Raw genomic sequence first — 26,857 nt, 5'->3', positions numbered from 1 at the left:
TTGTACAACACAGCTTTTATCTCCAGCTTAGCAGACTTGAGGGATATATCTAAATAAAGCGCATTGTGCCATCAAGAATCCATGTTTTCAAAGAAATTCACAACAGTTCATTCATTCCAAGTTAAGAGGGCTTGCCATATTTAAGCACTTCTGTCTGACAGAAGAAACAAAACAAAACATTTTTTCAAAAAAACCAAGGAGGAAAACAAATATGCAGAAATAGCTACACGTTCTCTTAAATTCTCAGAGTCCCTGTTCCATTTTTCTCCCTTTAAAAAATAATTTCCACAAGAAGGGTTTTGTTGTCTTCAATAATACAAAGAAAACTGCATTAAATGTGATTCGTCATTGCATAGAATGATTCCAGTACAACCCAGACATTTGGTCAAAAGGAACTTGGCACACTTTGGAGGCAATCTTCTCTCAGCACTGATGCGAATGTAATTTAGTGGATGGACCACACTTTCACTAGCTCTTCGTGATAGATGATAAATATGGAAGGAAAGGAGATTCCGACCCTCCTGGGGTGGAACATGCCATTGCTAACAGAAGCCATCTTTCCTAACAATCCCAAATCCCCAAAAACATCATACATTCATTTGAGCATGGGTATTGTCACACACGTGGTCCCAAAGGCTTAGAACATAATTGTTCTGCCCTAGAACTAAGGTCTGGTCAGCGTAAGAGATGGTGAATGAGGGACAGTTCAAGCCATGACAACAGTATTGAGAAAAAAACAAGTAAATAATTGTAAATAAATGTCTGCTATTAACATGAAGCAGTCCTTTGCTCCTGAATCCACCCAATACACATAACAGTATGTTGCAATAGAAGCCTAGCTTTATCAGTTAAGATAACTAGTAAGTCTTTTACTTGGTGCTTTTAGTCCCCATGGCAACCATGGAAAGATTCACTGCCTTGGTTATAAATCTTAGCAAGGACAAAATTGTCAGCTGTTTGCACAGAATTGCACATCTCACCATTTAAAAAATAAAGAAATACTTGGCTTAGTACTTGAATTTGAAACTTGCTATTTCAGAAAATACAGATCCAGCTCCTATGTGAGACATCTTTTTCTTTGACTCTGGGTAAGGCGGGCATGGTATGAAGTAGCAGGCAATTTCCACATTTGAAGTAGCAGCAATTTTGGGACTGGGCGGTATAATCGCTCCCAAGAGATGGACTGAAATTGACATCATTACTGGGGAACAGGTGGATGAAATCAGAGTTAGAACACCTGTGGTTAATCTATGTCCATATGTGCTACCTCCGCCCGATAATTGCATATTTTACAATGGGGAATAAAAGGTAATATGCAGTGTATTAGTAGGTGAAGTTGGATCCGTGAACCCCTACCTTGGCCATATAGTGTCTCGAGATGTGCTGGTTGGTGGAAACATACAATTTAATTTCAAGTGCTTTATTTCTGGTACATATTTTCTAGATTTGGAGCTTTCTCCTTCTGATAAGGGGTTCACTGATTAAAATAACTGGAAGAAGTTATTCAGGGTGATCTCAACTTCGTGTTTAACTTCACTATTTTTATTTAGTACATTTCTAGAGGCTTCTTTGATCTTCCTATGAACACAATTATGCAGATGAGCACTGCCTTGCTTAAAATCAAAATATATGTTCTTGTTTATTATTTACTGTAGAAACTTGTTGTCACTTGAAGTTTTGCTATTTCTGTTTCATGGAACGGTTTGGCATAGCGTAATGAATTGCCCATTTTCTATTACAAGAATATAAAGCAATCATATATCGCAGGGCCAACAGTGTACCCATTTTTGTTTTATGAAGTCTGCACGGAAGCCGCAATCATAGCCTTATTTTTAATTCCTCTAGAAAGCTTTGAGGTCATGGCAATGAATGCTAGAGGGCTAGAAATCTCTAGGCATGGATCCGTCATTTTATAAGCAAGATTTGGCCTTAGAATGCAATGTGGCAGAAATCCTTCTTCCAATACTTTCATTTTCAAAAGTGGAACCCCACACGTGAACAGAATATGTGCTACTTTATGCATAGGAGAAGAAGTCTGTAATACACTATCACACAAACTGTGAGGTACATTGTGTCACTTCTTCTTGATGTCAAGTGTTTTTATTGGTTTAGAACCCCCCAATGAGCAGGGAGACATTAGCACAGTGGATCTAACAAATGGACTACGTCATGCTAGACATTTTGAAACATCAACCCCTTGAAGTTCACAAAGGCAAGACAGATAGGTAGCGACGAGGCAACAATATCATAGTGCTTAAAAGCCCTTTGGATCAACTCAATTTCTTTAAACTAGTGACTCCAAACAAGTAGGTTGAACTGCAATTTCTTCCACACGATTGGTGAAATTTTTCTTTTCAAGCTATGCCGCCGATCCCACCGCCCCCTCCCCAAATTCTTTTTCCTTTTCCAAAATGACAATTATTCATGTGCTTTCTGCACGTTTACATTCCAAGATGGCAATGTCACATTACTAACATGGAGAACAACAGAGATTATCATTCTGAACCTATAGTCCAAAGCATATAATTAGTAAAGGAAAAAATAATGCACAAATAGAAACATTGCCACCATATAAAATAAAATATCCTGCCATTTGCCTCCTAGGGCATGATCTCACTATAGCAAATAGTCAGATATTCTGAGGTGCAGAAGAACGTGGTTGAGTCTTCTGATAAGTGAGAACATGAAAGTCACCTTAGGTGCTTTTGCATAAAATGATCTCTCTTCTGATTGCACCAAGAATCAGGTAGCTCTCTCAGAGACTGTCTCTAGACGTAGCCAAATGGTCTGCATGAACACCGGCCTTCAGGGGCATGGGTGCTATTCTTTTGCTTCAAAGCCACAAAGATTCTAACATCACCAAGCCCTCAGTTCAGCCTTCTTTTTCAAGCAGACTCATCTTAGCTTCTGGGCTTAGGGTGGTTGGTTTTTTCTTTCTTTGCTGATTTGTTTTTTAAAAACACAGCAAAACATATTGACTAGCCCTCATGAAAGTGTGCTAAGTAGCCCAGAACTTGTTTTTTTCTACTTCATATTCTGAAAGCCTAGCTAAGTAGAGTCTTGGAATCACGCAAGTCGACTCTGCAAAGGCACAATGCCCCAAGAAGACACCTTCGCTCAATGGGTTTGGGTTGAGCTGACCAAAAGTTTGTGCCAGTTTACTATTCTTTTCCTGAGGTCCACTTTGTCAAGCCAGATATAGGCCTCACCAATCAAGGTCTTCTTCATAAACTTTCCTCCATTGGAAACAAGGAGAATCTGGGAACAGAACAGAGGGTCAGATAGATATTTGCTATTACATTAAGCACCTAGAGCATGAATTCAAACTCTCTACTTTTGTTTCAGACATTTTACCTTTGCCAGAGATGTTCTGGTGCACAGTTAGTTCATGCGGGGTATGAACCACACCTGCTGAGACTGGTGCACCATGTGAACTGACAGGGTGCCACAGAACACATCATACACATCTACTGGGGCTGCACATGACAAGGGGAAATCAATAGCAATGGGCAAGCTGTCTCCTTTACTGAGATCTCCTGATAAACTTCCAAGGAAGCCCAGGGTTCTCCAGAACACAGCTTGAAAACTACTGCCTAAGAGAGTAAGGTTGTAATAGAAATACAATCTATTTGTATTTATTAAATAAGTCAAGGTGAAGTGGTACTTGCTTTGCTACATTTATCTGTCTGCCCTTTCTCAGTCTGATGACCTCGGGGTGGCAACTTTCCCTCGCCCCCTCACTAGAACCCTAGTGCATTTGATTAGTCTGAATGCGAATGGCTTGCCCCAAACTCAGTCTGGGCTTTGCCGATCAAGCAGGAGTGTAAGCCTGGGTTTCCACAGTCAAGAATGGGGCCTCCATTAGGGGGCTGCTGATGGGCTTTGTGGCACCGATCAGACATTGGCCCTTTCTTGATCTACTTTATGAGGAACACCCTGTCAAAGACTCCTGTTTTGAAGAGCATGCCACTTTCTCAATTCTCTCTTCAAACTCTGTCTACTTCTGTCTTACACTACAGGTTGACGCTTGAAGAATAGGAAATACTTTTCCAGGCTAAGAATATTCTGTACGCTGAAGGAGACTGGTTTAAATACGAGGATGGCTGCCTTAAAGGAAAAAAGAACCTCGCCTGTGTAGGCTGCACATGGACATCATCCTATTTAAACTGGCCCACCGCTGCCTATGTATGCACAACTAGCATGGAGGTACAGCATAGACCTAGGCCATAGATCCGCAGCATCCTAGTACTGTATGTGTCTGTGTCAGCAATCCAATTTCAGCATGGCACCGTTCGCACAGCAGCCTAAATAGGTACAAAGGCATGTTTCAGTCACGCTCCTGGCTTGAGGAGAGACAGAACCCCGACACAGCTGTTCTAGGTTTTCATGCATAAGAGAAGTCTTCCTCTAAAGATGTAAAGCACCAACCCAGACAGAGGCAACAGGAGAAATACGGCTGTTTTGCTTACTTGGCAATGTCTGCATCTAAGGAGCATACATGGAACATGAGCAAACAGTCTCCCAACATTTTTTTTTTTTAGCTGAAAATCAGCATTAGAATAATTTGGACTGGGAGAAAAAGGGAGGAAGGGCTTTTTCTCTGCAAAATGCCCCTCCAACTTTTCCCCGTCCCCATGCAGGGAAAATATATCGGTTTCCCATCTCTTTCTGTGGGGGGAAAAGCAGCGCAGGGAGCGGTTTTCTGGTGGGAAGGGGAAGTGATAAGCTAAGTAGCGCCCCCTGCTGAAACTGGCAGCCTCCTGCTGAAGCTTTTCGGTTAAAAGCAAGCAGAACACATCAAGACTGTTTGTGGAAATGTCTACGGCGGTGTTTCTCAAACTGTGGGTCTCAGTGCTGCAGACGGCTCTGTGTCTTTTTGCTTGACGGCTCTGCGCCGTGGCTGTTACCACGTGCACTGCATAGGCAGGTGTGGCAGCAGGAGTTTGGCTAGAGAACAAGGCCAATATTTTTAATGACAGCAGTAATATTTTTTTAAAACTAGGAATAAAGAAGAAGAGGATACAGTGCGGTGTAGTGGTGTGCGTGTCAGACGGGGAGCTGGGAAATCCAGGTTCTAGTCCCCACTCGGCTACGGAAGCTCACTGGGTGACTTTGGGTGCGTCACAGACTCTCAGCCCAACCTAACTCACAGGGTTGTTGTGAGGATAAAATGGAGAGGAGGAGGATAATGTAAGCCACCTTGGGTTCCTCGCAAGAGGAAAAAAGGCTTGTTGTGTTCTCAACTTCTGGCTGTTCCCTGCAAATTGGTTGTCTGATTTGTCTATGGCAAGCAAAAGCGTGCAATTTTCTCCATCCCTGCAGACCACCCCAATATGGGTTGAGTGGTGGTGCGCAAATATGCCACTTCTGGTAATCTGGTAAGAGCCAGTGTGGTGCAGTGGCGAGAGTGTTGGACTGGGAGCTGGGAGAACCGGGTTCTAGTCCCCACTCAGCCATGGAAACTCATTGGGTGACTTTGGACGCGTCACAGACTCTCAGCCCAACCTACCTCACAGGGTTGTTGTTGTGAGGATACAATGGAGAGGAGGAGGATAATGTAAGCCGCCTTGGGTTCCTCGCAAGAGGAAAAAAGGTGGGATATAAATGCAATAAAGAAATACATAAAATATAAGAGAGGAAAGTTGTTTTAGGAGGAAGTGAATGCAAAAGCAGCAGGAGGGAAGGATGAAAGAAACTGGCCATTGGGGCTCGGGCACAAATTAAGTGTGAAAGGAGAAGGGGAGAAGAAATGACTGGAGATGGGTAAGAAGACTTTGAGGGGCATGTGGGGAGAGGAGAGAAGCAATGTAAAATAAAAAGTTTACTCAGAGCAGAGGTCCTTAACTTTTTGGGTCAGCGGGCGCAACTGGAATTTTGAGAGAGTGTCATGGGCACTTTCGTGAAGTGGCTGCCGCAGAGGGGCTTTCTCCTTAATAACATGGCTGCCATGGTGGGCATGGCCAGCCACAAACACTCATTTCCCAGAAGGCAAACTGGTGAGACTAACAGAAAAGTAACTAGCCAAAGAACAAGGCAGAGGTGAGCTCCAAAATACAAAATACTGAGTTCCAAAATACAAAAATACAACACCACTCTTTTGAACCCAAACATAGATTCTGAAATGAAATACAGGGCAGCACCTTGATTTGCAGTATGGAAATCTCGGAGTTAAAAAGAACAATTTAAAATAATCTTAAGAAATAAAATTAAAATCAGGAAAGGCAGGGAGCCTGGTGGGCAGCAAGAAAAGTGTCCGGGTGCAAACTGGTGCCCAGGAGTACCATCTTGGAAACCTAGACTTAGAGCCTCTGCATCAGCAAATTCTTCCCCAAGTGGGGAGGCTGAATAATGACACTTCCAGAGCCAATGTCTGTACTCAACTTGAGGAAAGCTGAATTATGGAACTCCCTGCTACAAGGAAATAGCTGTGGCCAAGACGCTACAATTTTCAAAGAGGGATTAGATATCAATATAATAGCCAGTGGAAAATTCTGAGAGTGCCTCGGACTGCAAGAAGATCAAACCAGTCCATCCTCTAGGACATAAAGCCAGACTGCTCACTTGAGGGAATGATATTAAAGGCAAAACTGAAGTACTTTGGCCACATAATGAGAAGACAGGACAGCCTGGAGAAGATGCTGATGCTAGGGAAAGTGGAAGGCAAAGGGAAGAGGGGCCGACCAAGGGCAAGATGGATGGATGATATTCTGGAGGTGACGGACTCGACCTTGGGGGACCTGGGGGTGGGGACGGCCGATAGGAAGCTCTGGCGTGGGCTGGTCCATGAAGTCACGAAGAGTCGGAAGCGACTGAGCAAATAAACAACAGTGTAGTGTGACAGCCAGTGTGGCGTAGTGGTGAGAGTGTTGGACTGGCAGCTGGGAGATCCGGGTTCTAGTCTCCCCTCGGCCATGGAAGCTCGCTGGGAGACTTTGGGCCTGTCACAGACTTTCAGCCCAGCCTACCTCACAGGGTTGTTGCTGTGAGGATACAATGGAGAGGAGGAGGAGGATAATGTAAGCCACCTGGGGTTCCTTGCAAGAGGAAAAAAGGTGGGATATACATGCAATAAATAAACAAACAAACAAATATAAAATAATCTCAGCAATGGGCAGCTGATTATGCCAAACTCCAGCTCCATCTGTCACCATTTTGTGACTTGTGGGCATTAGTCCTTTTCAGCTCTTTCAAGCAAGTAGAGAATTTGAGGACCTCTGGTGATCTTCCATGGAATGTCTAGTTCGGCCCTCCTCAGATGGTAAGTAAATAGTGCTAAGTAATTGAGTGAAAAACAGAGTCTCAATGCCAACACAAGAAGCACAACATTCGGTTTGCATTAAGAAGGAGAATTACCTGGAGGGAGTGTCCAGTAGGACTCAAACTGAATCTAAATGTTTCATTGAACGAAGGTTCTCGGTCGTGCCTGCATACTCTTGTTTTCTTCTTGATCACTCTCTTTTGAGTTGTGAGGTTGACAACGTACAGCTTTACATACAGATCTGTTCAAATAAATAGTTCAGCCTATAATATGGCATCCCATTAGGTGTCTTTAAACTGTTAAGAAATTTAGCGTTAAATTCATTCTCTCTGCCCTCTATATAGGTCTGAGGTAATTCCAGCACAGTTAATGCAGTATTTAATTTATAATAACAGCGGTCAATTTTCTCAAATGAAATTGTTTATTAGTCTTACATAAAAGAGATGAAGGTGAGAAAGCCACATATTTTCCAGAAAGAAAATGGATTAGAGGTACTTCAACTTGGAACACACATTCCATAGAAGCTGACACTACAGAGAGGGCTGCGGGACCCTCTGGACCAGATTTGGAGGGCATGCGAGGGCTGGGAGGCTGGGGAGAGGATGTCTGAGTCTTGTTCCACAAGCAGTATCCTTCCACTGGCAGAATGATGGTTCTTGATCCAGTCCCAGGTAAATAAAAACAGCCACAGATTAAAATAGGCCCAATTTGGCCTATCTTAAAGGGGGTTTCTTATGGTCTATATGAGGCAGCGCAATGATTTTTCCATGCCAATGAGCAAACATCTTGCAAGAGGAAAAAAGGCGGGATATAAATGCAACAACAACAACAACAACAACAACATTCCAAAACCTCTTGTACCACTGCAGGATTCTGGAGTGCACTTTCAGTTCATCTGACAAACTGGTTTTGCTGGGAGCAGCAAAGAAGACCGCACAGATGTCTTCTAGGACTGCTGACCCTCTACGCGAATTGAGAGCGTGCCCCAGTTCCTGCTGTGATATTGCAGGGGATTCCAGGACCAGAAACCATATGAGAGCCCAGACTTGTGTGACGGTTTCACCACGATGGATGCCCCTTAAATTGTATCACTCAGAACACAAGAAGAGCTTTGCTGGATCAGGCCAAAGGAGTATCTAGTCCATCAACCTGCTTCCCACAGTGGCCAACCACATGCCTATGGGAAAGGACATGAGTGCGATAATACCCTCCTGCTCATGTCCCGGGAGGCTGGTGGCTCCGATTCCGGTGGGGCTATGAATCCATTCTGGGTTTTAGTCAGAACCAGGCAGACCTCTAAAGGAGCTATCCAAGGTGCCGAACCTTATCCCCCCAATAGCACCTTGGGTAGCTCCTTTAGAGGTCTGCCTGGTTCCTTGTCTGACAGAAACCCAGAATGGATTCATAGCCACACTGAAATTGGAGCCACCAGCCTCCACTGCTCATGTTCCCAGCAACTGGTATTGAGAAGCATCCTGGCTCTGATCCCAGGGCTACAGCCGATGTGACTAGCAGCCATTGATAGTTTTATCCCTCATGAATTTGTTCAACCCCACTCTAGCTGGCTGCTTTGGGCCATTTCATATGTTGAGTGTATGAGCGACCAGTCTTAGCTCTCTGGTGGGTGTATTGGGTGTATCTTACATTTTTAGGTGAACACTTAAATAACATAATGTGTCACACAGTCCCTAGTTGGCCCTTGTGGTAGAACCCCCAGATAAATCATAGGCCTGCTTATGTGATATGTGAATATGTGATCTGTCAAACTAAAATCATAGAATCACAAAACAGTAGGGTTCGAAGGGGCCTACAAGACCATCGAGTCCAACCCCCTGCTCAGTGCAGGAATCCAAGTCAGAGCATCCCCAACAGATGGCTGTCCAGCTTCATAGAATCAAAGAATCACAGAACAGTAGGGTTGGAAGGGGCCTACAAGACCATCGAGTCCAACCCCCTGCTCAATGCAGGAATTCAAGTCAGCATCCCCAACAGATGGCTGTCCAGCTTCATAGAATCATACAATCACAGAACAGTAGGGTTGGAAGGGGCCTACAAGACCATCGAGTCCAACCCCCTGCTCAACAATCCCCAACAGATGGCTGTCCAGCTTCATAGAATCACAGAACAGTAGGGTTGGAAGGGGCCAACAAGACCATCGAGTCCAACCCCCTGCTCAATGCAGGAATCCAAGTCAGAGCATCCCTGACAGGTGGCAGTCCAGCCTCATCTTGAAGGCCTCCAGTGTGGGAGAGCCCACCGCCTCCCTAGGGAATTGGTTCCATTGTCGTATTGATTCATACTTCGCCCCCTTCACAGGTGAATTGCATGAAGGGGCTTCACATGTAGAAAAGGCCTCAGGCACCATGGGAGCTTTTTTCCAATGATAATTGCCATGCAGGGGAGATCTTCACTGCTCTTGCAGCTGGGAAAACTTGAACCTCCCCTCCCTGGGTGCTGGATTTCCCAGGACAATCACCTCTCTCCCGATGCCTGGTATTTTTTTTTAAAAACCCCATGGGGTTAGATCTAGATTTAGTCATACTTCGAGTAGATCCATTGAAATCAATTGGCCTTAAGTCATGATTAATTTGTGCTCTTGATTTCAGTGGGTTTACTCTAAGCATGTCTAAATCGGGATACAACCCACCGTGTTATTATTAATCACATCACTGTTTTAAAATTCTGTTTTAAAATACTGGTTTATGATTGATACCTGGTAGGTGATCTGGAGACTTAAACTTGTAGGTGATATTTCTGCACTGAAGGATCTCCACTATTAGCTGTTCTCCGTCAGTCTTCATTTCCTTCTTCAAAGCAATCTTGATTTCACCCATCACCTGGGTTTTACCTATAAAAGAGTGGGGGAATCGTATGAGTTACAGTGAAAGAAGAGATTTATGTTACAGATTTTGGATGATTGTATTATTGGAGTTTGTCTAGAAAGGTAGTACTTTCAAGTGAAATGGTACTGTTAACGGTGTCATTCATACGTCAGTCCCTACCACAGCCCTCCCCAACCTGGTGCTCTCCAGACATGTTGGACTGAAACTCCCATAATTCCCAGCCATCTCTTGTTTGAATGTCCGCATGGTTTTTCAACCTTGCCTTTTCAGTCCCTCTACCCAGAGAGCCCCAATGCCTCAGTACTGATCTCCACTGGTTTTGTGGTTTCTCTAAACGAGAAATGGGCTATAAGAATGGAAGAAGACTACTTAACATTACTTCCCAGCTAAAAGACAAATTAGACACGACATGGGAACTCCATAATGAAGATCTTCTGCATTTTTAAAAATAAATTTAATAGCAGTGGCAGGGGCCCTTAATTACGACTGGGATCACACATCAAACAGAGGATGTGTTTCTTTCCTTCTTTGCCATTTTCCTGATGATAATCTCTCATGAAGCTGCTATTTGCCATATGGAGGAATATATACAGGGCAAATAGCAGTTTTCCCAGTGTGATTTTAATTGAGAAAATGGCACAGGAGAGTTAACTCCCTCTCTCCCAACACCATCGTTCCAATCTGATTTGGGCTTTTCCTGTTTCTACTATTGCATTAAAAAAAATCCATGGGAGATCCTGATCATAGATCTTCCATATCACTCCTAGAGCCTTTCTACACGAGGCATTTATTGTATGCTCATGATTCCTCACTCACGGGAGTTTGTGGGCCTTTTACACAATGTCATCATCCTCCACGGCCTCTCCTGTGCTTGGCAACCATTTTATTTATTTAATTTCTATACCACCCGATTGCCAAAGCTCTCTGGGTGGTTCACAAAAAATAATTTTATCATTTTTTTTAATAACCTGGAAAGTCTGGTATATCCTGAATGGCAGCATGAAACCCTAGTGTATTTCTGCAATGGCACTATATTACAGCGCCACCTAGTGGTTGTGCAAGGGAACATGTAGAAAGGCAGAGAACAAAACTCCCTGAAAAAAGAAATGCGTAAAGGAGCTGATCCCACAAAGAATCCAGAAGCAGAAACCTTAGCAAAGTGGCTTGTTAAAAGCCTTGTGCAGAAAAGCCTGTAGTTGCACCAAAGACCAAAACCATCACTGAAAATGAATACACATATTAATATTTTGTAATGGTTCAAGGTTACTGCATCTGGCATATCACACTTATCTAGGGAGAACTGAATAAGAATGAAACTGAACTGAGGGGCGGGAGAACACTTGCCTTTGATTTATCTTCAATTTGGCTTTGATTATTTACTTCTTAACTTGTTAAATCAAATGTTATTTTGAGATCTGACCCCAATACAGTAAATCAGCCCTTTGAAGGATGAGAGAATATTCTGCAATTGGATTCCATTTTAAATGCAGCTAATATCAGCTATGTAAGTAATTCATTAGAAAGACAAATTGATCATTGTACCTCATGAGGACAACAGACTTCTTAGGTTTTAGTTGGCAAATACAAGGCAATGGATCATTTTCACAATTTGCTGAAAGGTATTTGGTGATGTGTGACTATGTTTAAACACACTTCCAGCAAAATGCATTGCAATTCCAGCCAAAATCTACTGCTTCTATTACCTTCTCCAATAATGCCATAAAACAAACGTGAAGGGTGTCATGCATTTGGATTACTGTGATTTGCTGTTCTAGACTTCAGAGTAATAGCTGTTCTAAACAAAAAATAATATTATTTCCAGAGTTTATGCTCCCCCACTTCTCTCACTCTGGGCCGGTTTAAGTGATCAGTTTCTTCACATGGGTTCTGTAAATCAGATCTGAAGATAGAATTCAAGGACCAGTTTGGGACTTGTTATTTGTTCAGTCGCTTCCGACTCTTTGTGACTTCATGGACCAGCCCACGCCAGAGCTTCTTGTCAGCCATTGCCACCCCTAGCTCCCCCAAGGTCATGTCCGTCACCTCCAGAATATCATCCATCCATCTTGCCCTTGGTTGGCCCCTCTTCCTTTTCCCTTCCACTTTCCCTAGCATCAGCATCTTCTCCTGATTTTGGGACTTACCTGAAGCCATATCATAGTTCTAGTATTTACAGATATATCACTAGTAAGTTTCTGGTAAATCAAGAGTTTATATTTATTAACAGCAGTAGCAATGGTGCAATTCTAGGGAAGGAGAACAGTCCCATCCTTACAATAATCCCAGGGCCTAGTCTGAAGGCACAGGAGGGAGCCTCCTTGCTGAAGCTAAGCAGGTCTGGGTCTGGTCAGTGCTTGGAGGGGAGACCACCTGGGAACCACATGCAGCCACCTTGAGTTGCATGATGGAAGAAAGGTGGGATATAAATGTAATAAATAAAATAATAAATAAATACAATACTTGTTGAAGGTATGTGACAGCTATTATAGGGAAAAATCACCCCACCAACTGCAGATCTCCAAGAAGGGTGCCTAACTGTCATATTTTTACATTATAAATACCACCCCCGGGAGCTACAAGAAAGAACCCAAAGGAGCATGCAACTTAAATATGGCATGAGTTGCATTTATGAGATCGTTGGATGATTTGTGGTTATTGCATTAAGAGAAAATTTAAGAAGCAGAAAAATGGGGCCGAATATGTAAAATCTCCAATAATACATGTCTACATAGAAGTAAGCCCCTTTGCGCTTGAGTATTGGAAAGGCTTCATGCTTCATAATTTACTGAGGTGCATCTTGTAATTTCAGTCTTATGTTCATCTTGTATTTTCTATTACTTTCAGGGTGGTATATTTTTGTAAGAAATCGTAGTTTATTAAAATATATTTCATATATTAATATATGAAAAATAAAAGTGAAAAAGAACCTCAGAAAAGGGCTCTGTGCCTATTCCAGGGAATTCAAAAGCGATGAGATGCAAAGTTACGTTACGCCATCCCTTCTCTTCTGTTCCTTTACTGAATGTTGGTGGAAGACGCACCACCTATTCTGAATAAACCTCCCTTGCAGTGCCAGCATCTTTGGTGAGATGGGCAGATGAATCCTGTACATGTTTACTCAGAAGTGAATCCCACCAAGTTCAATGGGACCTGTCCCCAAGGAAGTATGCATAGGACTGTAGCCTTAGGCCCATTTCACTTTATGTCATTCTGGTGAAATGGTTGCATCTATGAACCTGAATGCCTCTCAGTCTCCACACATTTAGGCATTTGTGTGAATGACTGACTCACGTGATTCTGGCTGATTTAACCACTCCAGGGAAAGCTAAGTTTCCCTGGTTTGGTTCATCAGGATAACATGTGAAATTACCCTTAATTTTCACCCTTGACACTAAAGAACATATATTTGAGCCCTTTGTGAGCATAGTTCATACAACCCAATGACTGGCTTGGCATATTACTGCTGTGTTGAATTAAGCCTGTCACTGGAATTTCAGCATCAGGAAACTCTCACTTAAGACTGGCTAAATTGCTATCGCGTAGAGAGACTATGTGGGATTTCTGCCAACTACATTGTCTGCAATCACAATCCCCATTTATCACAAGGAGTGCAAATGGATGATAATCTAATTTCACCACTTCTCCTGAAACCAGATCTTATCTTCTTTCCAGCTCTCTAGTACTTCAGCCATAGTATTCTCCTGGATAGGCTCTGTGGCTTGGGAATTGGAGCCACAGTATTTCAGGGATTCTGTTCCTGTCTGAAAAGTTGCTTTTAGAGGTGGTGGTGTGGGACTACCGCTCATCCCCACAGCATTCATGATTCAGAACATCCCCACATGAGGCTAAAATCCTGCATCTTTTCCGGGGCTTCTGCTCCAGGATTCTTTGCAGGATTAAGATTGGCTCTTTACACAGATGGACACGTGCTTTGAATCGGGGAATTCCTTTCTTGGCAAGTTCTATATGTTTCATTTTACAGCCACTAGATGTTGCTGTGGTTATAGTGGAACTGCACAATTACACACAGCTGATATACCCGATTAACATTCCTTATCGGGTTATCTCCAATCTTTTTAAAAGCAGGAGAATAGTCCGAAAGCATGGGAGACAACCTGGAGCTTGATGACATCATGTAAAGGACCTGTAAACCTCCATGAGTGGCCGATCACAAGCATGCAATAAAAGCCTTGTGTAGAAATGCTCACAGAATGCCATTTTGTCCTGTTGCTACTTCACATCTACATGAAACTGCTGAGTTAGGTCACCTGAAAATTTGGAGTGAGGTCTCACTAGGATGCTGATAACAACCAGCTCTGCTTCTCATTTACATCTGAGTTCAGTGTGCGGGCTGAGCTGCTAAACAGGTTTCTGGGAGCAGTAACGGACTGGAGGAGGGCCAATTAACTGACGCTCAGTCCTGAAAAGATGGACGGTTGGTTTGTCAGACCAACAAAGTAATTTCAACCCATTCTAGATGCATTCTCCCTAAAACAAATCAGGCTTGGAGTCTGGAGTTGCAGCTGGAGACCCAAGAGTGCCTTCCATCACCTTAGAGTAGTGTGCTAGGTGCAGCCCTTCTGGTACACAGATCACCAGGCTGCATTTATCCATGCTCTGGTAACCTCCAGGTTAGATTATTGTAGTGTTTTGTATGTGAGGCTGCTTTTGAACACAGTTTAGAAACTGCAGTTAGTTCAGACTATAACTGGGTTGTTAACAGGGACTGAGCATTGGGGCCCAATTCTTACCTATGCTGAAACAGCTTCACTATCTCCCAGACTGTGTGTTTGTTTATTTATTTATTTATTTCATTTCTATACTGCCCATTAGCCGAAGCTCTCTCAGACTGCTCCTGAGCCCAATTCAAAATGTTGATGTTTACCTTAAAAGCCTTACAGAAGAAATATGTGCCTAGGTACTTTTTTGATTGTCTTTGCCCATACCAATCACTGGGATCACCAGCTGAGGCTCTTCACTGAGGAAACTGTTCCCCCTTCTAAGGTGGGTGGTAAGTGGGGAAAGAGCCTTTCCAGTGGCGGCACCTTGATTTGGGGATGCTCGTCCCAGGGACACTTATTTGGCACCTACATTTATGTCATTTTGGCCTCTGGCAAAATGTATTTTCCCAGGCTTTAAGCCACTGTTTGTGTGTGTGCTCCCTTTTATTTATTTGCTATGTTTTATCTGCTGTTTATTCTGTTTTATTATTGATTCAGGACTGATAGACATTTTCATTTTTCAGTCTGTGTTGCTTTAATTTTATTATGGGCATCCTGTGCAGAGCAGGAGGAGAAGCGGGGATGATTTTTGCCTCTGCACTCCTCCCGCTCTGCATTTTGGCTAGACGGGCTTTTTCACCTGTCTAGCTGGGGTGTGTCAGAGCAGGAGGGAAGGAGGCTGGGGAAGCCTGGGAATATGTCGTATCCCAGCTTCCCCAGTCCCCTCCCCTCCCCCCGTCTTTGCAGCCTTGGAGAGGCAGCCATTGTGGTTTTCTCCACGCTAGCTGCGAAGGGAAGGGGGCAGGGAAAGCGGTTTCCTGGATCTGCAGTTGGACCGCTGCCTCCGACATCAGATCCAGGCATCCGAATTATCCTACGGTCCCTCAGACTCTGTCTAAGGGCCACAGCATTATTCCCTTCCTGTATTTTAAATCGTTGCATCGCTGCTGGGTTTTATTTTTGTTTTTTACTTTTATACTGTAGTTTTAAACTTTAAAGTGTTTATATTGTACCTTACGTTGTATTTTATGTTTTTAATTGTTGTGAATCACCCACCCGGAGAGCTTCAGCTATTTATTTATTATGTTTCTGCTACACGATGTGGTAAATAAATAAATAAATAAATATTATTTTATTTGCTAGCTGTCCTAAAAGCAAAAGTGCACATTTAAATTTAAACAAACACATTACTGAATCTCCCTTTTATTTTAACGCATATAAAAAATGGACTGACTAACAATACAGCTTAGGCGAACTCCGATAATAGAAGGCAGAGACCTCTTGCTGCAAGTAGACATTCAAACTGATTTATTTGTATCTACGTAGCTAACCAAGACACTGCTAACATCTCAAAAGCCAAAACAGAGATGGCATTTTAATAAAGGACAGGGAAAGGGGGCTGTACTTATTAAATAGTGGGCAGTCGGTGCATATTATCTTCTTACTCATACTTGGTCGATGAGTTCCGGTATAAGGCTCATATTCAATATCTGCATATTATTTCCTTACTGTGAATGCAGGTCGCTGGCATGTACTGAATGTGAGCCTTATACTGGAACTCATCTGTCAAGTACAGTACGCCTAATTTCGGTGTCATGGTATAAATTATACATTTGGCATCATGGCATAAATCACAGCACTTGGCATAAAGCCAATTCAGATGGGGGAAAAATTGTGTTGAGATTGAACACGAGCCGAGTACTAGTAAATCGGTAGGTATCTAGCTGGCCTTGTATTGATTTAATATTTGGAAGGAGGATTTAATGAGATGTGGATGTGAGCTGAAGCATTCATAAGAACAAATACACTCTGGGTGTCCGTAAGTCCTGCTTTACAAAAAACAGTCCTTTGTTTCAGGGATATGCCACTGGGTGCCCTCCAGATGTCTTGCACTACAACTTCCAGCAGCCGCAGCCAACATGGACAATGGCCAGGGATTATGTTACCTAAAACATCTGGTGGGCATCAGGTTGCCTACCTCTGCTCCATTTGAAGGGCTCTCAGAGGGGAGCTCTCTATCTGATGCCATCCCGTTCGAAAGGGTGTTCAGTTCACATCCAGTTTAAAGATAAAGAACCGACAGAAAAGAGAGCAGGGACCTTGAAACCACTTGTCAGCAGCGTCCTCTTTTGTGGCTATGCATAAGTGCACTTCACTGAAAAAGTGTAGCTTTTTCAAGATTACGGCCTCAGAAAATTCACCTAGAGCATCTCTACACTAGCCTAAAATCCTGCATTTAAAATGGGGCTTTCTGCCCCATTCTGCTTCCGTTTTAAATGCAGGATCACAACAACAGCCTTTTTCATCTCCTTCCTTTCCCCCCACCCCTTGTCCCTTCCTTCTGCCCGTATCTGAGTCTTCCAGTATCTTTCATTGATCTCACTCCTCTCCTTGCCGCTTTTCCTCTTTTGCACAGAGAAAACTGAAGTGGAACACAATGGGACAATTTGATAGCTCATGATCTGCGGTCTATTTAAAAATGGAACAAAGGGCATTTAGTGCAGGAGACGCCCTGGAGGTTCACGGCACCATGGAAAGAGCCCGCAAACTTCGGTGATTGAGCCATCTCAATCGCAGGATAAAAGCTCTGTGTAATTTCCCCTAGAAATTAATGCAAAACATAAATGAAATCTTCACTTTGTCCACTTGGGGGAGCAAAGTAACATGGCAAAGCGCATAGTCATGATATTTAATTATAACAAGTCTGCCTGCTCATCAAGCTGTGAAATTTAGCTTTCCAAAGCTTCAGTTAGCATATTGGTTTCATTGCACTGAAAAGGCTCTTTTTTGTTTACTGTTCCACTATAAATGCTGTTTTAAGGTTACTACCCTTCAATCCATACTTTTTACTTTTCTGTGTTTTAAAAAACGAATATTTTGTCTCTCATCCAGCACAAAACAGTGACATTATTTCCAATCCGTACTGAGTGTTTGGCATGCCTTGGAGGTGCTCAGCTTTATTTTGAGAGGAGGTTGACCAGCATGAAAAAAATAAAATACAATAAATGGCCATAGGAATTGGCCAATAACTTGCTGTCACAACTTTGCTCACACGTGCCGAATTTTGAAAATGTGAAAATAATTCTCTTTTGAAAGTGAACTGCTTTTTGTCATAAGAGATAATATAAAAATGATTTGTTGGTAAATGTGCATTTTGAAGATATACTTAAAAATACAGCACATGATCTGCAGCAGAGCTGTGCTGCCGTGTGAAGCAACCTTCTTCAAGCAGCACCTTGGGGTGGGGAGAGGCAGAGGAAGGAAAAGAGGGAGGCAGGAACTGGTGTCTGAATGGTGCAGCGGGACTTTTAAGAAGCGTTGGCCCTGGTGGCACAGTGACGACGGCAGCATTGGGGTTCTACTTCAGGCAGCAAAACGACTTGGGCCACTCTGATTGGCAGGCCATGCAACTCGACTCCAAACTGGCTTGGTTTACTTATTGAATGTAAGATCAATGAATCAAGGTAAGCTGGAGGTGGTCAAACATGAGATGGCAAGATTGAACATCGACATCTTGGGAATCAGCGAACTCAAATGGACAGGCATGGGCGAATTTAATTCAGGTGACCATCATATCTACTATTGTGGGCAAGAATCCCTTAGAAGAAATGGAGTAGCACTCATAGTCAACAAAAGGGTGGGAAAAGCAGTACTGGGGTACAATCTCAAAAACGATAGAATGATCTCAGTACGAAACCAAGGCAAACCATTCAACATCACAGTAATTCAAGTCTATGCCCCAACCACTGAGGCCGAAGAAGCTGAGGCTGATCGGTTCTATGAAGACCTACAACACCTTCTAGAACTAACACCAAAAAAAGATGTCCTCTTCATCATAGGGGATTGGAATGCTAAAGTAGGAAGTCAAGAAATCACCGGGATAACAGGCAGGCATGGCTTTGGTGTACAAAATGAAGCAGGACAAAAGCTAATAGAGTTTTGCCAAGAGAACATGCTGATCATAGCAAACACTCTTTTCCAACAGCACAAGAGGCGACTCTACACATGGACGTCACCAGATGGTCAATATCGAAATCAGATTGATTATGTCCTTTGCAGCCAAAGATGGAGAAGCTCCATACAGTCAGTAAAAACAAGACCTGGAGCTGACTGTGGCTCAGATCATGAGCTGCTTCTTGCAAAATTTCGGCTGAAATTGAAGAACGTCGGGAAAACCACTAAACCGTTCAGGTATGACCTAAATCATATCCCTGATGAATATACAGTGGAGGTGAGGAATAGATTTCAGGGATTAGACCTGATAGACAGAGTGCCTGAGGAACTATGGATGGAGGTCCGTAACATTGTTCAGGAGGCAGCAACGAAATCCGTCCCAAAGAAAAAGAAATGCAAGAAAGCCAAGTGGCTGTCTGATGAGGCTTTACAAGTAGCTCACGAAAGAAGGGAAGCGAAAAGCAAGGGAGAAAGGGGAAGTTATACCCAACTGAATGCAGAGTTCCAGAGAATAGCAAGGAGAGACAAGAAGGCCTTCTTAAATGAACAATGCAAAGAAATCGAGGAAAACAACAGAATGGGAAAGACTAGAGATCTCTTCAAGAAAATTGGAGATCTCAAGGGAACGTTTTGTGCAAAGACGGGCATGATAAAGGACAAAGAAGGCAGGGACCTAACAGAAGCAGATGAGATTAAGAAGAGGTGGCAAGAATACACAGAAGAACTCTACAGGAAAGATCTGAATGTCCCTGATAGCCATGATAGTGCGGTCACTGAACTTGAGCCGGACATCCTAGAGAGTGAAGTCAAGTGGGCCTTAGGAAGCATTAGTAACAACAAAGCTAGCGGAGATGACAGTATTCCAGCCGAGCTATTTAAAATCCTAAAAGATGATGCTGTTAAAGTGCTGCATTCAATATGCCAACAAATCTGGAACACTCAACAGTGGCCACAAGACTGGAAAAGGTCAGTTTACATTCCAATTCCAAAGAAGGGCAACGCCAAAGAGTGTTCAAACTACCGCACAATTGCGCTCATTTCACATGCCAGCAAAGTGATGCTCAAAATCCTACAAGCTAGGCTTCAGCAGTATGCGAACCGAGAACTACCGGAAGTACAAGCTGGGTTTCGAAGAGGCAGAGGAACTAGAGATCAAATCGCCAACATTCGCTGCATCATAGAGAAAGCAAGAGAATTCCAGAAAAACATCTATTTCTGCTTCATTGACTACGCTAAAGCCTTTGATTGTGTGGATCACAACAAACTGTGGCAAATTCCTAAAGTGATGGGAGTACCAGACCACCTTACCTGTCTCCTGAGAAACCTGTACGAGGGTCAAGAAGCAACAGTAAGAACCAGACATGGAACAACCGATTGGTTCAAAATTGGGAAAGGAGTATGACAAGGCTGCATATTGTCGCCCTGCTTATTTAACTTATATGCAGAGTACATCATGAGAAACGCCGGGTTGGATGAATCAGAGGTCGGAATTAAGATTGCCGGGAGAATTATCAACAACCTCCGATATGCAGACGATACCACCCTAATGGCAGAAAGCGAAGAGGATCTAAAGAGCCTCTTGTTGAGGCTGAAAGAGGAGAGTGCAAAAGCTGGTTTGAAACTCAACATTAAAAAAACTAAGATCATGGCATCTGGCCCCATCACTTCCTGGCATATAGAAGGGGAAGAAATGGAAGCAGTGACAGATTTTACTTTCTTGGGCTCCAAGATCACCGCAGACGGTGACTGTAGCCATGAAATTCAAAGACGCTTGCTCCTTGGGAGGAAAGCTATGGCAAACCTAGACAGCATAGTAAGAAGCAGAGACATCACCTTGCCGACAAAGGTCTGTCTAATCAAAGCTATGGTTTTCCCAGTAGTAATGTATGGCTGTGAGAGCTGGACTATAAGGAAGGCTGAGCGCCGAAGAATTGATGCTTTCGAACTGTGGTGCTGGAGAAGACTCTTACGAGTCCCCTGGACTGCAAGGAGGTCAAATCAGTCCATCCTAAAGGAAATCAACCCTGACTGCTCATTGGAAGGACAGATAATGAAGCTGAAGCTCCAATATTTTGGCCACCTAATGCGAAGAGAAAACTCCCTGGAAAAGACCCTGATGCTGGGAAAGACCGAAGGCAAAAGGAGAAGGGGACGGCAGAGGATGAGATGGCTAGATAGCATCACGGATGCAATGAATATGAACTTGAGCACGCTCCGGGAGAGAGCGCAGGACAGGAAGGCCTGGCGTGCTATGGTCCATGGGGTCACGAAGAGTCGGACACGACTGAACGACTGAACAACAACAACAACAAATACCACCCAATAGCCAAAGCTCTCTGGGTGGTTTACAAAGTTTAAAACATTTAAAAACACAATATACAGATTTTAAAAGCCAATTCCATAAAAGCAAAAACAAAACACCAACAGAACAATATACAAGAACATATATCTAAAACAACTTCAATAAGCAATCTCAAAGCAGACAACCATAACCGTACGCCAGGATCAATTAAAACTTATCATATGCTGCCAAATTCCTGGGAGAAGAGAAAGGTCTTAACCCGGCGCCGAAAAGATAACAACGTTGGCACCAGGCGGACTTTGTTGGGGAGATCATTATTTGGTTATAAAAGTTGCTCACTGCCTTAGTCCAACCCCAGTTAACGAAAATGAAGTGTACCGATTCTTCGGCTGCCTCGTGCTTGGCATTTCCCCACTTGCAAAAGATTGCTTTTCAGAACTCAACAGTCTTGTTATCCATACCATATCTATCTGTCTGTCTGTCTGTCTGTCTGTCTGTCTGTCTGTCTATCTATCTATCTATCTATCTATCTATCTATCTATCTATCTATCATCTATCTATCTATATTTCCTTCTACTTATCCCATGTAATCTTATGAAATAACAAGCCTGTTAATCTGACTTCTATGTAATCATTTAATATTCATATTTCTGAAAGAGAGAGAGAGAAAGATAGATAGATAGATAGATAGATAGAGAGATAGATGACATCTGGAAAGACAAGAAAGAAGATTTTTTTGGCCTAGTCATTCCTACCCTGGTGCAATTTTATCTTTACGACCATCTATTGATTGAACTCCCCCACCCAAACCTCACACATAATTTACACCTGTGTGTCATTATTTTTCTTTATCATGCTTGCTTCCAGCCTGGCAACCTACCTGTAAGATTCTTTGACTCACTAACTGCCCTCATGCCACCATGTCCCCATTATCCCCCCGCCCCTTTTGTATTCTTTATCAGAACACAAGAAACCTGATTCAAGCGCAAACCGAGTCCAATGAGGTAGAGTGTGTGTGAAAAAATGTACGGGTGCTTGAGCTATACAATCTTTGCAAACTCCTGTACAAAATGTCCTGTCAGACCATTGTGCATATTGAAAATTAGCCATACAATAGATTTCACATTTGTCTGAACTTTGTGTCATCGTTCCTTGTATCAAAATACAGATTTAAAATAGTATTTTGAGAGGACCATCTGCATCCAAATAATTTGAAATAGGCATCCCTCCCTCCCTCTCCTTTTTCCTCCTTCCCCATCCTTTCTCCTTGCTCCTCCCGTCTTCCCCTCCTGCTGTGATGTTGAGGGAATCTCATTCTCTGAGGGTGGTGCCAATGGGGGATCTCCGCACAAATCACAATTTCAGAAGGAAGATTTATTTCCCTGATGACCACAGCAGTGGGGAAAAGATTTACATTTCTCTTCCACACCTGCTGTATTCCTGATAATTATCAGCGCTCCCTCCTAGCTGATGCTATCTGCATTTTTAAAAACTTGTGCATTAAATGCAAATATTCATTAAATGTCACATATAGTTTGGCCCATATTCTCTAATATCTGTTTCTGTTCTGGATCATATATACATGAATGAACCTGAGCAGGGGTCTGAAGAGGTACATAGAGTCATATAGGACTTTGCAAGCATTGTCAGGGGATTGCATAACCAACTGTCCATTGCCTAGTTTGATGAAAGTCACAAGTCTAGATAGCTACAGTTTATTCAGATTATATGCTAATAATCTAGAGGCTTTCCAAATCCTCCCTTCTAAACAACTGTTAAAGGAACAAGAGCTCTGTTCTCCTTTGCATCTGGCGCCTTTGCATCCGACAGCTTGGCTTCAGACTCATCATAAATCACCACATTCTGTTTAACATGATTATAAAGTTGTTAACCTTTTGTGCAAAGTGTTCATTATTATAAACCTGTGCTTGTTTTTTTTTTACATCAAGGACAAAATGGCACCACTATTTCTTATCTATTCTGAGGGCATGCCTTGAAAGGGATATGATGGCTGCATTTCGCAGATTCTATGATGTTTGGGGAATTAATTCAAATGTGTAAACATCCAAAGAGGACAGCATCGTCCTGCCAAATCCCATGAGTGTAGATTCTGCCCATAAGGTATGGTGCTACATGTCCCCCAGCTTCTGTGCAGCCCCCGTATGCGTATGATCGCAATGGATGCATGTGCAAAAGAAACAGTGTGTGTTTTTTTAAATTAAAAATATTTTAAGAATTAAAAAAATGGGGTAAGGAAAGGGAGAACTGGATGGGAAGAAAAAAACACACACGTTTCTTTCTTTCTTTCTTTCTTTCTTTCTTTCTTTCTTTCTTTCTTTCTTTCTTGTCTGGCAACTGGCTAGTGTTATTTTATGTTGTGGCTCAAAATGAAAAATTAAACACATTCCTAGCATTAGAGGCCTTTCAAATCTGTCTTGTTCTCACTTACTATGCAACACAGAAACCCCTTCGGGTAGGGAGAAGGCAAGCAAGCAGAGTTTTTGAAATGCAAAAACTGCTGCCTATCCAAATGCATGATCTCACACTTAATCATCACATCTGCCTGGAGAACTGTATAGCCGCTTCAAATTTAGATCAGTTACACCCTGAATCATATGTGAATTTTTTTTTAAAAAGTATCTGCCTGTGCATACAAGTGCGTGCGCGCACACACGCAACCCAGAAGAAGAAAAAAAGGGAAGAAATGCAAAAGGCTAGTTTTTTATTTTAAAAAATAAAAACCTAGCCTTTTTCACTTCTTTTCTTTTTTCTTTTACCTACAGAACATTTAAGAAGAACCTCTGTGCATTTCAATAATCCTCTTTTCTCTCAATAGCCTAAATACGATGTTCAGTCCGAGATATATTCTTGCACGTGGCCCACCTCACCCATTCAGAGAAGACATGGTGAATGGGCCCTTCCAGCTTCTTGGTGAGAGTGTTCTACTACCATAGAACACTCCTCTGCTACTCCTTTCAAGTATCAGTGTATTTCTTCCATTTTTAGAATGAGCTACCATACACCATATCAAAACATGGCTTGATCTAGCTCTGGCTGGAGCTGCCTCTCCGAGGTCTCTGGTGAGGGTATTTCTGCGGTTCTTTAGCTCCAGGGATTGAACCCAAGGTCTCGTATATACAAGACCTGTGCTAAGTCACTGTTCTATTGACCTTCCACCCAAAGAATATTTGAGCTGCTTTAAACTGAATTGGATAATTTGTCCATCTAGCCCAACACTGAAATTTGCTGGTGAACATGCTAAGGTTTATGGCAGTGCGTCTTTCTGAGCCTTGTTACCAAAGTTCCTTTACACTGACAGTAATTAGAACGGAACCTGGGAAGGTTTACATGGAAAGGATTGCTGGGCCAGTGAGCTTGCTTCCCCTTCTGGATCCATCTCAGCTTCCCACCATAGTTTGTGGTGCAAGAAGAAGGGAAACCAGCAGTACTCCTGGGGCCAGTGAGAATTGTGCAGGGACCACATTCAATAGAACAATTTCCAGAAGGCCAACCATTTTGGTCCACTGCAGCAAGACGAGCAAATAGTCCTGTGGCATCAGTTTTCATGGGCTGGTGCGACACGAAGTGGACGACAAGAAGGGTGTGTGTGGGGGTGTTATTTATGTATTCCCAATATTCTATTCTGACTTTCCTACACAGCTCAAGGCAGCTTACATGAACAAATTAAAAATCTAGTGTGATAAAACCTCTGCAGCCTAAGAACATAAGAAAAGCCATGCTGGATCAGACCAAGGGTCCATCCCGTCCAGCATTCTGCTCCCACACAGCGGGAGACCAGCTGGCGACCAGGAACCCACAAGCAGGGCATGAGCGCAACAGCACCCTCCTGCCCATGTTCCCCAGCAACTGGTGTACATAGGCTCACTGCCTCTGGTACTGGAGGTAGCACATGGCCATCAGGACTAGTAGCCATCGATAGCCTTTTCCTCCAGGAATTTGTCTAACCTCCTTTTAAAGCCATCCAAATGGGTGGCCATCACGACTTCCTGTGGTAGTGAATTCCATAGTTTAACTGTGCGCTGTGTGAAGAACTGCTTCCTTTTCTCTGTCCTGAACCTTCCTCCAACCAGCTTCATGGAATGACCCTATTGGGTTCTAGTATTTTGAGAGAGGGAGAAAAATGTCTCCCTATCCACATTCTCCAGACCGTGCATCATTCTGTACACCTCTATCATGTCTCCCCTTCCCCTCCTTGTTTCCTATATATGAGCAGGTGTGTGTGTGTGTGTGTGTGTGTGTGTGTGTGTTTTACACAGTGGAGCAAAAAGGCCCCCAAAATACAAAACATGCGTGGTACAATTTAGTGCAGAGCACAGATTAATTCAAGATCCAGTCAGGGTAGTAGGTGCTCCCCTCTCCTACAGACTGAATCCAACTAGGAACCACAAACAATAAATCCGCATAGCAAGAAATGTAGTATTCACACACATAAAGTGGGACTATTACTTTCTGCAGTGAGAACGCCACTCCCAACAGTTATTTCCAAATTTATTGCATTTGCTAATGAAAATCAATACATCTGCAAATAAAAGAGATGATCCAGCCCGCCACTGCTTCTCTTCCCCTTCTCCCCCACATGCAAAGAGCTGTGCTTTTTGCATGCAGGCTACCGACCGGATTGTGCTTAAATGTCTTTTCCTAAGATATCGTCATGCATCAAGACTATTACACAGGCCTGGAGAGCTCTGAAGTCCTAACTTCATTTTGTTACAGCCCAGCCCATTAAAATAAAACAACAACATTTTCTAAATCTTTTTTTAAAAATCTGACTGCTTGGTGGGCAAAGCTCTTTGTTTATAGCTCACTGAAGTGGTGGTTTTGGAATATTCTCACTCCTTCCACCCCTTTAGGCTTCTTGGTTGTACATTTTTAGCTCCTATATGCAAGCGAACTCAACAAAGAGATTAAAACTGTTCTGCACTCTCCCGCACTGTATGGAAATGAAAACAGTGGCAACAAAAAGCTCCTTTCAGAGACCATCCATTTTACTGTCAACAAGAAAGAAAGGGTGCTTCGGGGGGGAAGGCTTTAAATATAGCAGTAGCCATATCAACAATTTAGCGTTGCTGCGTGAAAGCAGGATCTGGGGTGGAGTTTTGATGCAGGGGGCAAGGGAGAGTGGAAAATCTTTCTCTAACCAGAGACTGGTTAGTCATGAATTTAGTTTTTAGATGAGTGTGAGGGTTGGCTCCTATTCCTAACATTGGTTGTGTTTGTGAGGGGCTTTTGGGTGGGATGCAGTGTTGATTTTATCAGCTGGTGTAAAAGCAGGCAGAGGAGAAAGGGTTTTTGGCTATTTTGAATGCTCCATTTTCTTGGCTTACTTATGGGGTGCTTCCAGATGAGGATTTTATGGTGCCATCGCTCTGCCTCATTCATGGAATTTTACTGGGGGGCACACAGTGTTGTAGTGGAGGCAGGGCTCACAGGGACGCAGCCCCAGCACTTTTTTATGAGCAGGGACTCTGATGCCATCTGCCACCCCCCTCAGAATTCCCTGTTCCCCCTGAGCTTAGCTGCGATCCTCACTGTGGTTGTGGGGGGAATGAATTTTCCAAGCAACAATATGTTGGAATACAAAGTCTTTGTTGGAATGCAATTCCATGTTGGAATGCAAAGTCTTTGGGATGACTTGGTCTGGAATGGGCAATTAAGACCTATTTGCTGTACCAAAGATGGGCTCCTGGTGGAGACGAAAATGCCTAGAACTGGTTTGTTGATATGGATCGACACAGCGGCCTGAAATTTTTGGACTGCC

General features: G+C 43.0%; 1 protein-coding gene across 2 annotated transcripts in view; it reads right to left on the bottom strand.

The window, feature by feature from the left end:
* Positions 1–2,086: 2,086 nt before the first annotated feature.
* Positions 2,087–26,857, bottom strand: part of PCLO (piccolo presynaptic cytomatrix protein) — a 424,050-nt gene continuing 399,279 nt past the window's right edge. The window contains exons 26-28 of one of the 2 annotated variants that reach the window (XM_084811197.1): positions 9,972–10,106; positions 7,354–7,499; positions 2,087–3,258 (exon numbers count right to left, since the gene is read on the bottom strand). In XM_084811197.1, coding sequence (XP_084667323.1) covers positions 3,118–3,258; positions 7,354–7,499; positions 9,972–10,106 — 422 coding nt within the window. In that variant the 3' untranslated portion in view covers positions 2,087–3,117. The remainder of the gene's footprint in view (positions 3,259–7,353; positions 7,500–9,971; positions 10,107–26,857) is intronic. The other variant, XM_084811198.1, reaches the window with a different exon arrangement.

Source organism: Heloderma suspectum, chromosome 7, assembly GCF_057233095.1.
Source record: "Heloderma suspectum isolate Gila_16-S chromosome 7, 16-S_ref, whole genome shotgun sequence".
Taxonomy (NCBI): Eukaryota; Metazoa; Chordata; class Lepidosauria; order Squamata; family Helodermatidae; genus Heloderma; species Heloderma suspectum.
The sequence above is the reverse complement of the archived record's forward strand: the minus strand, read 5'-3'. Positions and strand labels throughout refer to the sequence as shown.